This window comes from Protomyctophum parallelum, assembly GCF_964188405.1.
Source record: "Protomyctophum parallelum genome assembly, chromosome: 7".
Taxonomy (NCBI): Eukaryota; Metazoa; Chordata; class Actinopteri; order Myctophiformes; family Myctophidae; genus Protomyctophum; species Protomyctophum parallelum.
Genome location: NC_139705.1, coordinates 18,444,973 through 18,461,981, shown reverse-complemented (window position 1 = coordinate 18,461,981; position 17,009 = coordinate 18,444,973). Strand labels below are relative to the sequence as shown.

Here is a 17,009-nt window from a genome sequence, read left to right as displayed (position 1 = left end):
TAAATAAATTTAAATTTAAATTTAAAATTTAATCTCTATTTGATCAATGATCATGCTACAGCGGCACACAAAAAAACATCAAAAGCAGCAGATCTACTTTAATCCTGAAAACATGTTTTGGAGTATTTAGGTGTCCTTTCTGTACCATATCTGATGATGACATGATATGTTACATCTGATATTAACGGTCTGTTTCATCTGATATATTATGGTCTGTTATATCTGATGTTATGGTCTGTTATATCTGTTTCATGGTCTGTTATATGATATAACAGACCATGAAACAGATTTAACAGACCATGACACAGATATAACTTATATCTGTGTCATGGTCTGTTATATCTGATGTTATGGTCTGTTATATCTGTGTCATGGTCTGTTATATCTGTGTCATGGTCTGTTATATCTGTGTCATGGTCTGTTATTATCTGTGTCATGGTCTGTTGTATAATGTGTCAATGATGGTCTGTTATATCTGTGTCATGGTCTGTTATATCTGTGTCATGGTCTGTTATTATCTGTGTCATGGTCTGTTGTATATGTGTCAATGATGGTCTGTTATATCTGTGTCATGGTCTGTTATTATCTGTGTCATGGTCTGTTATTATCTGTGTCATGGTCTGTTATATATGTGTCATGGTCCGTTATGTGTCATGGTGCGTTATATCTGATGGCACGGTCTGTTATATCTGTGTCATGGTCTGTTATATATGTGTCATGGTCCGTTATATCTGATGGCATGGTCTGATATATCTGATTTCATGGTCTTGTCTGTCTAATGTCATGGTCTGTTATATATATCTGATGTCATGGTCTTGTATATCTGATGTTCTGGTCTTGTATATCTGATATTATGGTCTTGTATATCTGATGTTATGGTAGGAGCCTATCTGATGTCACGGTCTCTTTAATATTAGGCCCCGCCTGTTTTGGTCACGTGCGTGAGGCCGGGGCTCCTCTCTTCCGGGTTTGTGTTGTTGACAGTTTATTTTCACAGAAGTACAAGAAGCAGAAGAGGAAAGAGAAAACAAACTACACGGTGAGAATCTCTACATTTAAACATTCATAATGCTCATTATAATGATAATCCAATTCATATAAATGGGATTGTTCTTTTTTTTAACCACAGAGATAATACCTTAACATCCCTTTTAACCTAAACCTAAACATGATTGCGTTTTGTAACAACATCACTATCATAGCTTGGGTCAAAGTCGGTGACAAATGTGGGTATTGGTCCACCCAGTCCTGGGACATGTGAGAATGGTCCAGTGAAATATTTGTCTATATCACTCTATCACTAAACACGGGTGAACTAAAGAAACCTACCTTTTGTTATGTCACTGAGCTGAGCATCATGGCGATACTGAAAGACCCACACACCTCAGACATAAGCAAGACAGCAACATTATGAAAATTACAATATTATTGTCTGGGTCACCGGACGTTCTGTCTGTCTATCTATATACAGTATATAACTGTCTATTGAATGAGTGCACCATCATTTAATGTATTTGCAAAAATTACGCTTTTAATTTAACTTTATTGTCACATCACATTACAATTAAGTAAGGTGGGTGAAAAACTTGGTTGTGCAGGCTCATCATTGCAGTTAAAAGGGATATAGAGACGAGCATAAATTCCATAATATGACATCGTGGGTGGAATATATTCCACCCACGATGTCATATTTATGGAATATACTGGATAATTCACCCGCCGGTGCTTGCCCGTTTTTCCTCCCAGAATTATCCCCATAGGGGGGTAACTTGTAATATGCTATTGGCTGTTATTATTATTTTTGGAAAGTCTATATTATTTTACTTACATTTGACCCTTTAAACAATTTAGTATAATTTAGTATATGTAAGGTTTTGCCCACTCAAATGGTACCTTGTCAGATAATCACCACATGTTAGGCTACAACAACTTCCGTGAACCGACTTCAGTGTAGTAGCCTTTTCATGAATTATATTTGTACTGCGTCCAGCCTCTCCCACCCCTCACTGGGTAAAATTCCGGGAGGAAACGGAAAAGGGGTGAGTTGTCCTGTTACCCGTGGGTGCATATTAAACTAGAAAAAGTGCCCCTCGGGGCACAGGTCTCCACCAGGCCAGGTCAGGTTGTGGCCTCCTGGTGGCCCTATAATAGGCCAATGTGAAAAGGGTGCGATTTATTCTTACAACTTGGATGGCAATTGGATGGTTTGAGGCCTTTTGTTCCAAAAATGTGCTTTGCAAAAATCCACCTGTTGTTGGTGCTATAACAGGCCAATGTGAAAAGGGCGGGATATAGTCCTCAGCCTAGTAGGAAAGTCTGTGAAAGATTTAACGTAAATTGCACGCTGCTTTCATGATTTGAGGCTTTTTGTTTCAAAAGGGCCAATCCTGCAAACTTTGAAAGCCAATGTTAGCCAATTAGGATGGAATATGAAATATCGGACAGATCCATCTTGAACACATGACTTGACTATAGAGATAGTGTGTAACGATTTGCAGGATCTTTTGACAGAATCTGGAGGAGTAATATAAAAAGATGTGTTTTTCATAAGTCGGCCTCCTGGTGGCGCTATAACAGGCCGTTCTGGAAATTCTGGGGCAGAGGTTCATTGTTGGCATCCAGGGAGTGTGTGTGCAGAATTTGGCATCGGCCAGTTTAACGGTGCCGGAGATTAGCTGTTCACAGACGGACAGACGGACGGACGGAGTGCAAAACATACTCTCTCCCCATGCCTTCGGCCTGGTGGAGACAATAAAAGGTCATGAATTAATGTATGTACGAGTATAAATTAGAGGTGCACCGATTAGGTTTTTTGGGACTGATATCGATCACTGATTGTTTTTCTCACGATCGGCCGATACCGATCTTGTTTGTAAGAGAACACTTTAATATTTCCAAAAATATAATACGGAATGTCAAAACGCATCTTGTTCAGCAGTCTTAATTGCTGATAAGTAAAAACTGTTCAAGAGTCTGGCAGTACTGCTCCTGATCCTCCTGTAACACCAGGGGGGGGGGGGACTTTGACGGTGGAGAGGGCCACTATAGTTCCAAATTCCAAACTCACTCCAGAGGGTCACACTGCATATTACTGTCTTAGCAAAACATTGCCGATCTACAATCTCAAAATGCGTCAGTGACGCGTTATGAGCTTGTAGATCAATCAGTGCCACATTAAAATGATGGTGGGGCTGGGGCCGCCAGTTGCCCATGTATACTGTAACACATCATTGGAAATCATTGAATCGTATTGTATCGCCATGAGTGGCGATACAATACGCAATCTCGTCCACGTATCGTATCGTCAACCATGTATTGTGATGCGTGCCACTGTTAAAATGTATCCCGTTACACCCCTAGGAAATATGTTACAACAGAATCAGAAATGTACAGTTTATGCGAAACGCGTTGTGAGCTTGTAGACTGATCTGCTCTGCAGCACGACACCCGAGCACAACCAAACATAAAATGACTTGTCTTTTAGTTCTACTCTGCTGGACCTCTTCTCCACGAGTCCCTCCCTGACATTGTAGTCTAGTTTTTATTTGTTGACAAAATCGTCAAAATATTTAGCCCTACTTTTAGTCATCATAGCTTATAGTTTTTATTTAGTCTTACATGTAGTTTTCTTCAGTGGAAAAAAGGCAGACAAAACATTTTTAGCCGACAACATTAACACGAGTTTATGTGTGACTGTATTTAATAAAAAAACGTTTTACAATCAACATGTGTGGTTTTAAATAAGCATGCCGTGTTATTAACCCTTGTACCCTGTGTGTGTGTGTGTGTGTGTGTGTGTGTGTGTGTGTGTGTGTGTGTGTGTGTGTGTGTGTGTGTGTGTGTGTGTGTGTGTGTGTGTGTGTGTGTGTGTGTGTGTGTGTGTGTGTGTGTGTGTGTGTGTGTGCGCATGTGCGTGTGTACGTGTGTGTGCGTGCGTGCCTCTCCCCGATTGTGCAGATTTCACACTGATTAGGAGCCATGTGGCAGTCACATGAAACCAGGAGGAGGACGACGAGGCAGACGACAAGACAAGAGGACATTTGAAGAACAGACAGACAGACACACAGAGACAGAGAGAGGGAGACAGGGGCCGGAGAGAGAGAGAGAGAGACAGGCCCGAGACAGAGACAGTGAGTGGGGGGGATCTGACGCCCCCCTCCCTCCCCCCATGCCATGAACTCGACCACTCCCCCCCCCTCGGTCGGCGGAGGGGACGCCGCCGTGGGCTACGTCCTCGTCCCGCTCTTCCTCCTCACCATCGTCGGGATCGCCGCGGCCGTGGTGAGTGAGGGGTTAAAGCCACTTATGTATTTATTTAATTTAACCTTTATTTAACCAGTAAAATCACATTGAGACCATAGTCTCTTTTACGAGTGCGCACTGGCTAAGAGAAGAGGCAAATAAATGTTACACAGCTCTGCCAGTAACAACACATACAGGACATGACAAAGACAAACATATGACATCCGTAATACCAAAAACCTACTACCAGGGAGGCTCAGAGAGAGTCTAAATAGCTAACCAATTACAGACAAAAGAAAGACTTTAAGAACAATATGTCTTGAAACTACTATGCTAATATAAAACTAACCCTACTAAGGAGTACAGAATACAATGATGTGTCCTGTAGGTGGAGCTGGTAATGAATCTCAAAGCAGCATGAAAAAGGGGATCAAGTCTGCCCAATGCAGAGGAACAGGCAAATCGGTACACAACATCGCCGTAATCGAGTTGCGACATAAAAAGGCTAGTGACCAGCCTTTTCCGTGAGGCAGAAGAAAAACAGGACTTAATTCTGTAAAAGAAGCTCAAAGTGAATTTTAACTTCTTAGCCAGTGCATCGATGTGGTGATTGAAATTTTGCTTGTTGTCCAACCAAATCCCAAGATACTTGTAAAGTACCACCCATTCGATGGTTACTCCATCTATAGTGATGATGTTTGGGGGGCTAAAGACAGTACTATTTGGAGCAAAAAGCATGGCCTTGGTTTTTTGGCCATTTAGAAGCAATTAGCTGTCTACCAATTCATGCTGCAGAGAGACAAAATCTGAGGCCAAGTTTGACACTGCCACGTCAAGTGAAGGGGCTTAAGCTCTTAAGGGGCTTAAGCACTTAAGCTCTGATCATTTGTTGTTCAATCAAAATAGCCGATCTACAAGCTCACAATGCGTCGCATTGTGAGCTTGTAGAGCGGCTATTTTCAAAAGATCTTTATACATTTGAAAACGTATGAAATGGGACATTCTGTATGAGTCACAACCTTTGAACCGTAATTTTACTCAAGTGAATTTTGAATAACAGACTTTTACTTGCAATTTTACAATGTTGTACTGATACATTTGAGTACTTTTTCCACCACTTGTTCAAGCTAATTCTGGTTGACAATATTGTCAGTGTATTTAGTCATAGTGTCAGTCATCATAGCTTGGTTTTTTTCTCGTTTTCGTCTGTGAAAAAAATGGTCGGCGGCGGAACATTTCTTCCGTTGCGGTTTTATAAGCGCGTGAAATGGAGCTGGAGTGGACTGTTGGCCATACCAACATGGGCCTGTGAAATGACACCGTGAAATCCTGACACGGATTGACATGACACGCATGTTGTGTTGATGATGCTCGTCCAAAAGCCTGTGTAAACTGATTCCATGCTCCGTGTGGTGTTGTCCATGTGTTTCTGTGCTCTCTAGGTTATGTACATAAGGAAGAAACGAAGGTAAGCTGTGTTTGTATGTCCCTCTTCTATTCCTTACACAACATTGTTCTCTGATGCAAGGAAGGAATATCCTGCACCGAATATTCGGCCAACCGAAACTATTATGCAATTTTAGAGCCGAAACCGTGTAGTCATGTCGTAACCTACTGTTATGTTGTGACGTGAACAGAATGTAATCATATACTTTTCCATTATCATGTAGCTCTACAATAAAGCCATGATGAATGGTACAGAAATTGGTATAAAAAAAAGAAAGAATAAATTATATATAATATGAATCATATTTGGCTATTCTGTATTTGGTTTTGTTGTTTCCTATATTCTGTATTCTGTTTCAAATTTCCCATTTGGTGCATCCCTAGTAATGTAGACTGTAGTGTTAACATGTCTCCTGTCTTCAGGATGGACAGACTTAGGTGCTATTTACACGAGGATGGTGTTCATAAAACGGCAAAATAAAGTACCGTTTAGCGCTGTCATTTAGACGAGAACGGTGTTCTCAGGAGGTGAAAACGCATCGAAGTGAAACCGCCTCCCAGAGTGGAAATCATTCAGAACACTGTTTCCTATGGTCTCCATATAAACAGGCAAAACGGTGAATCCGCAAAACTTATGACATCATGGCTCATGTTGGCTCACAGCGCATATGTTTATTACATTGATGCAGAGCCATATCATTATCATATAATGGAGTTCCTGAACAAGCCTCCCTCCTCGCCTACAAAGTGCTGCTCATCAGCGATGTTGAATGTAAAACCATGATGTAAATAAAAAGCCTTGTGATAGACGGCAGCCGCGGCAGCAGCGTTTATGTAGCCTAATGTATTATAAAATATATACCATCCCGTGGCGCGCCCAGAGCCGTGTTGCGCAGGCTTGCGTGAAGGTTTCTTCTTCTTGTACGTGGGTGACCTGTCTATTTGGCAGCCCGTTATCGCCACCTAGCGACAGTATAGCATAATAGCACATCATATCATAACGTGTGCGTTCTCGTGTAAAGGGTAAGAAAAAATGAGAAGGCAACGGGACTTTGACGTGTTATATGGAGATGGTCGCCGTCTAAAAGAGGCCTTAGACACCAGCTCCTGTAGACTGTAGTGTTAACATGTCTCCTGTCTTCAGGATGGACAGACTGTCAGACACCAGCTCCTGTAGACTGTAGTGTTAACATGTCTCCTGTCTTCAGGATGGACAGACTGTCAGACACCAGCTCCTGTAGACTGTAGTGTTAACATGTCTCCTGTCTTCAGGATGGACAGACTGTCAGACACCAGCTCCTGTAGACTGTAGTGTTAACATGTCTCCTGTCTTCAGGATGGACAGACTGAGACACCAGCTCCTGTAGACTGTAGTGTTAACATGTCTCCTGTCTTCAGGATGGACAGACTGAGACACCAGCTCCTGTAGACTGTAGTGTTAACATGTCTCCTGTCTTCAGGATGGACAGACTGAGACACCAGCTCCTGTAGACTGTAGTGTTAACATGTCTCCTGTCTTCAGGATGGACAGACTGAGACACCAGCTCCTGTAGACTGTAGTGTTAACATGTCTCCTGTCTTCAGGATGGACAGACTGACACACCAGCTCCTGTAGACTGTAGTGTTAACATGTCTCCTGTCTTCAGGATGGACAGACTGTCAGACACCAGCTCCTGTAGACTGTAGTGTTAACATGTCTCCTGTCTTCAGGATGGACAGACTGAGACACCAGCTCCTGTAGACTGTAGTGTTAACATGTCTCCTGTCTTCAGGATGGACAGACTGAGACACCAGCTCCTGTAGACTGTAGTGTTAACATGTCTCCTGTCTTCAGGATGGACAGACTGAGACACCAGCTCCTGTAGACTGTAGTGTTAACATGTCTCCTGTCTTCAGGATGGACAGACTGTCAGACACCAGCTCCTGTAGACTGTAGTGTTAACATGTCTCCTGTCTTCAGGATGGACAGACTGAGACACCAGCTCCTGTAGACTGTAGTGTTAACATGTCTCCTGTCTTCAGGATGGACAGACTGAGACACCAGCTCCTGTAGACTGTAGTGTTAACATGTCTCCTGTCTTCAGGATGGACAGACTGAGACACCAGCTCCTGTAGACTGTAGTGTTAACATGTCTCCTGTCTTCAGGATGGACAGACTGAGACACCAGCTCCTGCCGGTCTACACCTACGACCCGTCGGAGGAGGTGAACGAGGCGGAGCAGGAGATGCTGTGGAGAGATGAGGACACCAAGGTAATGCCATGACGCCTCGCGGAGTGTGTGTGTGTGTGTGTGTGTGTGTGTGTGTGCTCGCGTGTGTGTGTGCGTGTGTGTGCGCGAGCGTGCATGGGTGTGTGCTACACCAAGGTACTGTAACACCATGACATTGTGCCGTATGTGTGTGAAAGAGGAGGCCACCTCTAAGAGCAATTTAACACCATTATTACTATCACAATATAGAGCTTTATAACTTCGTACTACTACTACTAACTACTACGATTACTACTATTACTACTACCAGTAAGACGCCCTGGGGGCGAGAAGTGACCTCGCCCCAAAGGGCGAGTGCTGGCGCTTTGGCATGGGGGGTCAGATCAACATGGAATTTAATGGAATTTAACATATTTAATGTCCATGAATTGATGACTTGTATAATATTTTATTATTGTAATGTCCATGTATTGATAACTTGTATACTATTTTAATGTCAATGCATTGATAACTTGTATAATATTTTAATATCAATGCATTCGTCCCCATGCAGGTTGTACAAAGCTGGGCCAGATCATATCAACAACGGCGCCCTCTGCTGACTGAGGACGTCCATGCATGAAATGAAATGAATGGGACTGACATGGCCAATCAGCACTCAGCAGTGAGGCTAAATTAATGGGACTGACGTGGCCAATCAGCAGGGAGGCTTGTACAACGTACTATGAGTTTATTTATTATTTCATCACAGTGTCATCTTCATCATCGTTGGGATCCTTTTTGAAGTTCAACCCATTTTAGAGCACTGGTTCCCAAACTGTGGGTCGGGACCCATTTTGCGACTCACCGACCAAGATTGGGCCAAGATTCAAGTAAAGATCCCATTTTCTTGTCCTACATTTAAAACACACACACACACACATGCACACGTGCGCACACGCACAACAGGTTTCGGTTCCAAATGTGATGGAACCGATCCTTGGTTCCTCCATGTTGGATGTGGATCCCAAGTAACCCTAAACATCATCATCATCATCATCATCGTCATCGTTTTGGGCCTGTTTTCATTTTTTGTTTACATAACAGCTGTTCATTGTGGATTTTGTGAAGCTTTACTGGGAAAAACCCCAACCTTACATTATCCAATAGGTTACTGAGGAGTTAATATGCTGTACGAATGTAGTTATATATATATTTTTTTCTTTCTTTTTCTTTATTATTATTTTTCTTTTTCTTTACAGTGGATTTTGGATTGGTAATTCGGTCACCGCAGGCCTTTGCTGCCTTTAACCCTCAGGTAACAAAATGTAGGAAACCAAAAAAATTAATAAATGGACCCATAAAATTGTGTCCACGAGCCACAAATGGGCCCCGGCCCAGTGTTTGGGAAACCGTGTTCTAGAGACCATGTGGTTTGTGTCAGTGTGACTGTCTGGCGTCATATCCATGACAACCACCTGGGAGCGTTTATTACATTATACTTGCCCTTTATGACTAAATTTTTTAATTATAAACACCTTTAATATTTTAGAAATCACTAATTGTAATGGGCCAGAATGAGATGATGTATGATGATAAGATCGCCCCTCACTTCACACATGAAGGTATTTTTTTAATTATAGTTATAGAGGGCAATTATAATGTGTTACGGCATATAAGACTTATTAAGCCAGTCAATCTTAGGTTTGACCCAAAGGAAATTGAGATACTAATCATTCAAAGTTGTAATGATCCTTAGGGTCATCCAAATAACATTAACATTTGTGAATTAAATTCTTGAAGGGTTTGAAATTATAAGAATGCCCTTATGCTGTAGCATGTGACTTGTCGAACTAGGGGGTTTTCATGATTCTGAATCCATTGCAAGCATTCATTTTGCATGAAAAACACTCATTGGGGGGAAGAAACGGCCATAGCCGTCATGGCCGAATTTAGCCCAAGGAGTGTTTTTTGTGCAAAACTACCGGTAATGCATGGAATGGGTTCAGAATCATGAAAAGCCCCTAGTTTAACACTTCCTCCCTACTATAGAGTGTGCTGACCATTATAAGGAGTTCAAGCTCCCTGTTAATCCCTGGCGTCAAAAAACCTTAGGTTTCGTTTTTGGCATCCAATCAGGATTAGTTTAGATTGACTGGCCTATATTAGCCAGGGATCATTTTAAAGGCACGGCACCAGGGTACAGCTGCATGACTCGTACATTTTAATATGTCCTCTCAGATTTGTTTAGATGGATTCCACAGCTCTGACTGTTTTTGTTTTGTTTTTCTTAACTTTCTTAACCCCCCCCCCTGAGGAAGAACTTCTGACTCATGTTTGACTTGATTTCATTTGGTGAATGTATACGGTCTGATGATTATGCACGGCCTGTCAAATTATAATATATGTAAAAAGAACATTTATTTTAGATACTATAGTAATACTATGGTACAACTTCACCCTCCCAAAAAAGTCAGACATAAAAGACATTGGGCTGTATTTTGCGTGTCTTGCCATTTGGCTATTCTGAGTGGCCAAAGAGCATTGATCACGCCTCCAGGTCTTTAGTTTACTCATGTTAGGGAATAAGACCTGGTACTTAAGACACGCAAAATACAGCCCATTGTGTGAATGGTCAGACAAACTGAGCTATATCTTGCAGATTTGCACCACCCCTTATACCCCTAAACTTATTTGCCATGTTTTACTATTTTGAAAAACCTTAAAAGTTAAAATGGCCCGATCTACAAGCTCACAACGTGTCCATGTAAGATCGGCAAGTTTAGTATAAATTGTATAAAAAGGCAAAGAAGGGGTTTAGCCCTGACGAAAATAGGGCCCACATTCCCAACTCCGGTGGCTTTATAGGGGCTTCTCAACGACGAAGTCCATGGGGTGCCTCAGAATGCTTTGATCAGTTTAACCACTTAGACCCTAGTCTAGACTCAAGTAAAATGGACTCAAGTTAAACTGTACTTGGGGAGTTCTTTTTCAGCCTATACAGTACACTGAGTCTCTCTTCATCAAAAATAGCAAATCTACAAGCTCACAATGCGTCAAGTTATGACGCATTGTCAGCTTGTAGATCGGCTATTTTTGGTGAATGTCCACCCCCCCCCCTGCGGGATGCTGGGGTTAAAGTTGTTGATTAAACGCCACGTCTAAAAAGTTATTTTCAGTCTGTTCTGAAATGAAAACTGATATCCTCTCAACTTTTCCTTGTTACATACTGTATCTTAGGCGCAAAGATTTACATATTATTTACATACCGTTAAAATGACATGAGGTGCTATAAAGTATCAAAGTCATTCAGGTGGTGCCGTGTATAAGTTATTTATAGAGGTCAGGTGACCTGAGCCAAAAGAATGTTTGAGAGCCACTGCTTTATACCAATTGAACTCTCGTTTTCATTGATTTCACTGAAAGTCTACTGAAACAGGCCATTTTATTTGCACTGTTGCAACAATCAATCACTTAAAAAAAATGAATGCTGTGATACTTTGTAGTTCTGGAATATTCAGAGACTACTGCTGAGAATATGAACTTGAAGTGATTCTGACCGCACTGTTTTAAAAAGTGATGTCCGATATTATATCCCTCCCGATATTATCGTCCGATATTTGCGTAAAGATATAATATTGAAAAATATGATTATCAGTTTTGATAAATTTTAATTCATTTAAATTTCTCCCAAATTTATGTTTATTTTTATTTGAAAAACGTTACATTCATGAATGCATCCAACTGCGGCATCACAATACGACTAGGCACAATGTGTTAATTCCACGACCGCATATAGCGGTATCGGTTGATATCGGCTGACATCGGTATCGGACATCCCTAGTTTTTTTTGCAATATTGTCAACTTGAGACCATTTGCTTTTTTAAATATGGTATTGCTTTCAAAGTGAATTGGTTTCATGCTCAAGACGTGGAACATGAAAATAAAGCTGAGAAAAAGATTTTTTGGGTATTGATTTATCATCAACCAATAACTATTGATTTATCATCAACCAATAACTTGTTTTATCATCAACCAATAACTATTGATTTAGCATCAACCAATAACTTGATTCAGCATTAACCAATAACTGTTGATTTAACATCAACCAATAACTATTGATTTAGCATCAACCAATAACTTGATTTAGCATCAACCAATAAATATTGATTTAGCATCAACCGATAACTATTGATTTAGCATCAACCGATAACTATTGATTTATCATCACCGATAACTATTGATTTATCATCAACCGATAACTATTGATTTAGCATCAACCGATAACTATTGATTTATCATCAACAGATAACTATTGATTTATCATCAACCGATAACTGCAACGACCGCTAAACCCGGCTTATTCCGCGGCTTGGTTGAACGCCTGATTGTGATTGATAAATCCAAATGAACTAAATTATTTTTTTAATCCAAATATTGTAATTGATGCCCCCATATTCAAGTACTGTATATTTCTAGTTCTACAATTTGCTACATAACCTGTACGTCCAGACAGAACCCGTACATCCAGACATTTTGGGGGCACACCGTTCCTTCTAGAGTCTAGATCCAGACCGGATCAGCAGCCTGCAAAGCAACTCCATCGCAACCCAGTCCACCATTATAAATAGTAGTAGTCTGTATAGTCTGAAACTCTGCACCTTTTCAGACTCCACCTTAGCCCGTAGCACTTGTCCTAGCATCGACGACCTTGCAGGCGTATGCAAATTAAGCCTAAAATGATGTATAATTATGTTATGTAGACATAGCATTCTATATGTAGCAGAGTGGCTCACAATGTCAGCCGGAGGAGCTAAACGGTCTGATATCTCCCCTGAATGGGGAATTCCAGGGTGTTACATACAGTGTATATATAGTAACTAGTTTCATTGTACAGATATTCTACTGTTAGACAATTCCTAAATTGTAAATACACAATCAAGCCCACAGTATCACCAAGGCTCATGGAAATAGTAACGAGTTACTTTTGGAAAATAGTAACTGTAATATTATTAGTCGAGTCAAATGTTAAAGTACGGTAATTATCCAAAAAAGGTAAATAATGTGTGTGTGTGTGTGTGTGTGTGTGTGTGTGTGTGTGTGTGTGTGTGTGGTGTGTGTGTGTGTGTGTGTGTGTGTGTGTGTGTGTGTGTGTGTGTGTGTGTGTGTGTGTGTGTGTGTGTGTGTGTGCGTGCCTCTCTCTCTCTAGGGTCACTTCAAACATGTCCACCCCTCCCCCACTGCCCCCCCCCCCTCTTTTTTTTTCCTTCTCCATATGCTCATCTTGTCCAGACTCCACACACACACATGCACACACACACAGACACACACAGACACACACACACACACGTGCACACACGCACGCACACACACACACACACACACCCCTGGTGGTTTATAGAGCGTCGCAGTCCCGCCCCCTTTCATGACAATGACAGGCCCAGGAAATAATTCCCCATGCATTTTTATTTAAAGATGGAGTGCCACAATTTTTTTATTTTTCCAGTTTTTCATGCGTCTATGAGGTGACAGTACTTCATTAGACACCCTGGAGTCGTTTTTATGTACAATGATGTCTTCCCTTTGTATTTAGGGTTTCTTCCTGGAGGATGAACCCTTGACAGTCAAACGTGCCAATGAAAAAAACAGTAATATAGTGACATTACATTATCAGCCCCTCCCCTAACCCCTCCCCCTTTATCATACAACTACAGCTGTGGGTGTGGCTCAAGTTCAGATGGATCACCACCCATCACCACCCACCAGGCAAACCAGGCATACTTAATGAACTGGTGGGGGTGCCCACATAAAAACGACATTTTAACAAATACTGTACACTTTTTGAAAAACAAACGTTTTTCAAAAAGTGTTATTTTCTTCTTTCTAATTTGTTCAGCTCAAAAACTGTTGTCATGATTTGTCACGATCCGAGTTGGCTTTGTTCGAGGCTTTAAATGTCTATGGGAAAAATGAATGGGGAATTATTTCCTGGGCCTGTCGTCGTCATGAAAGGGGGCCGGACTGCGAAGCTCTATAGTATTCAGTCTCCATGTTGAGCCGTTTTCAGTGTTGCCATGTCTGCTTGTTATAAGTGGTTGCGGGTTGCGTTTTTTGGGTCCTTGTTTCTAAAGTGTAAATGATTATTGTCTCCACCAGGCAGAATGCATGGGGCCGTCCGTGTGTCTGTCCGTCTGTGTATAGCTAATCTCCGACACCGTTGGCCTGGTCGATGCAAAACTGTGGATGCCAACGACAAACCTCTGACCCAATTTTTTCAGAACGGCCTGTACATATTTTATCCATACATCATGCAAATCGGTACACACTATCTCTATAGTCATGTGATCAACACTGATCTCTCCGATTTCCCATATATACCATCCCGATTGGCTAAGATTGCTTTACAGGATTGGCCCGTTTTGAACAAATGCCTGTTTTTTACTCTTTTTTTTTCCCCTGCAGAAAAATAATTTGTTAATAATTTTCTGTTTGATTTTACAGTAAGGCTGTTACAGTTTCTATGTTGTTCTGCAGGTGGGACCAGTTAGGCGGTGTCAGTCAGTCAGACAGCACAGCGTTAATGCTCACCTCACACTGAAGGCAGTGTTGCCATGTCTGCTTACTATAAGCGACTTTGGGTTACCTGTCAAGGAGTGTTGATTTTGTCTAAAACTATGACGAAAAATGTGCGAACTACATAAAAACTAAATAAAAAATTAAGCTATGATGACTAAATCTAAGACTGTATATACTGACAATTTGAATTTTGTCAACAAATACAAACTAGACTAAAATGTTAGGCAGGTACTAGTGGAGAAGAGATCCAGTAGAACTAGAAGACAAGTCATGCTCTGAAAATAGCCGATCTACAAGCTCACACCGTGTCACGCTGCTTGTAGATCTGCTATTTGCAGCACACTTCCACCCTGCCAGTCAAAATTAATTTTAGTCAACTAAATCAACTGTAGATTTAGTCGACTAAAATCGTACGTAAAACTAAAGCATTTCAGAAGACTATTAAAACTAAATCAAATGTTGCTGTCGGACCCCTAAAAACATACTTCTACCAGGGACATCCGATCCGTACCAGATTCGAATTGGAATCCTGAAAATCCTAAAATGCGTTTAGGCCTAGTTATTAACTTGAACTACTTCGTTATTCTAGTATGTCACACAAAAGTAGCAAAAATAGCCGATCTTGAACTGGAATCCTGAATTATTTTTTGATTGGAATCGTGAAAAGTAAAATGTATTCATTTAATTTCAAATGCATTTAGTTATAATTGTGTTAACGATGTGAACTTAAATCCAAATATGTTGGACATAAAAGAAAAGACAACATTTCAATGCTATAGTCTGTAAACTGGTTATGTTTTCAATCATGTTTGGATTAACTTTGGAATTGTAACAGCTGAAATCAATATCAGTATTCCGATATTAACCTGCGGGCCGCATTGAAGTGAAGGCATGGCATGCATGGGGGCCGCCAGTTGCCCACGTGACGTAGGCCTATGTCCTATCTATAATGAAGAGGAGGGGGCAGGGTGGGGTGGGGGATGGGTGGGCAGGAAGTAGTGGAAGCAGGAAGGAAGTGAATTAAGTGAGAAGAACGGGGGGGGGGGGGCAAGGGCCTGGAGGGGGGAGGGGGGAATACCAGGGGGGAGGGGGGAATACCAGGGGGGGAGGGGGGAATACCAGGGGAGAGGCATGCTGCTGCTCAGCAAAACATCGGATTCATTGACAAAAAAAAAGGAGAAAAAAAGAAAATACTACTCCTTCCATTCATTCAATTCAATTCAAAGCATGGCTTTATTGGCATGATAAAGCATATATGTTTACAATGCAAAAGCAAAACGTGGATATACCCCTGCATTACTGCTTTCATATATTCACTGCATATAAAACACTGTATTTGTATCGTTGGGAAAACATGGTTTAGAGTGTGTGTGTTAGGGGGGGGGGGGGGGGACGGACTCGGGAGTGGAGAGCAGAGTCTGGAATGTCAAGGACCCCCAGACAGTCCAGACCCTGTTTGAGATGCATACTGTATTAGCTAGGCCATAGATGAAAGACCTGTGATTTATTACAGTTGTTTTATATCTATCTGGGACCTTAATACACGTAAACGTATCAATGTTATAGATTAGTTTAACCATTGTTTTATATCTCTGCATGTGACTCCAAATGAATGACTGTGAAGTGACAATTGTAGGACTTTTAAGACCTTTTCATACAAAAAAAAGACCATTAGGCTACTCGCTACTACATCAAAAGTAATCAACTAATATAAAAACTGGTCAAACATTGGCCAAATGGTAATAGCTTGTAGGTGTGTGCGTGTGTGTGTGTGTGTGTGTGTGTGTGTGTGTGTGTGTGTGTGTGTGTGTGTGTGTGTGTGTTATTCAGAGAGATAGGACCAGTTAATTTCCATGACAGACACTAGAAGCAGTGGGTGGCATGGAGGTGTGAACACACACACACACACACACACACATATCAAAGACTGTAAAATGGGACCCAATGCCTCCCTGCTTGGCACTTACAGTACGTTTTAACAACGAATTTTCTGGAATTAAGTGCATTATTTGTCAATGGGACCCGGCAACTATACTGGCGAACAGGCGATGGTCGAAAAAATGGGCGGAGGAACGTTGGCCGAAAAGATAAAAATAATTCACCTTTTTGCGATGTCGCCCGGCGATAGTGGGCGATAGCCAATGAAATTCAAGCGACGCTTGCCATTGGTCTCTAAGATCTCCCACTGTTAAAATGTACTGTTACAGTACTGTACGTTTTAACAGCGGGCGAGCATCGGCCGACACATCGCCAAATCGCCCGTTATCGCCCAAATTATGAATTATTTTGATATTTTCGGGCAACATTGCTCCGCCCACTTTTCGACCATTGTCTGTTCGCCTGGCCTGCTATCGCCCCCACGGAGTTGCACCACTCAATTCACACAGGTGTGATTGTTTTATTGAGCTCCAAAAATATAGATGTTTTGTATGATCAACTCAATCTGAGCTCAATTCCAATGCAAAGAGTTTTTTCGATCGGTGCTAGGCCGGGGACCTGGATGGAATAACCGATGACGTCACACACAAAAACATAAAAAAGTGTCCTTGAGCAAG

General features: G+C 41.5%; 1 protein-coding gene across 2 annotated transcripts; it reads left to right on the top strand.

Annotated features, from left to right (window-relative positions):
* The first annotated feature begins 882 nt into the window (after positions 1 to 882).
* smim29 (small integral membrane protein 29) lies at positions 883 to 11,839 on the top strand. Of its 2 annotated transcripts, none has more exons than XM_083769180.1 (5): positions 883 to 1,039; positions 3,958 to 4,281; positions 5,685 to 5,710; positions 7,844 to 7,940; positions 8,452 to 11,839. In XM_083769180.1, exons 2-5 carry the CDS (start codon positions 4,174 to 4,176, stop codon positions 8,518 to 8,520), a joined length of 300 nt encoding a protein of 99 aa, XP_083625306.1. In that variant the 5' UTR covers positions 883 to 1,039; positions 3,958 to 4,173; the 3' UTR covers positions 8,521 to 11,839. The 2 variants fall into 2 exon arrangements, with proteins under 2 accessions (XP_083625306.1, XP_083625305.1); XM_083769179.1 differs by having other exon boundaries at positions 7,835 to 7,940.
* Positions 11,840 to 17,009: the final 5,170 nt, after the last annotated feature.

What these genes read in the sequence shown, in the direction of transcription:
- smim29 (XM_083769179.1), top strand. Translation starts at nt 4,174, where the DNA reads ATGAACTCGACCACTCCCCCCCCCTCGGTCGGCGGAGGGGACGCCGCC. An exon ending in TACATAAGGAAGAAACGAAG is followed by an intron (nt 5,711 to 7,834) that starts GTAAGCTGTGTT and finishes TCCTGTCTTCAG; the next exon opens with GATGGACAGACTGAGACACC. An exon ending in GGAGAGATGAGGACACCAAG is followed by an intron (nt 7,941 to 8,451) that starts GTAATGCCATGA and finishes GTCCCCATGCAG; the next exon opens with GTTGTACAAAGCTGGGCCAG.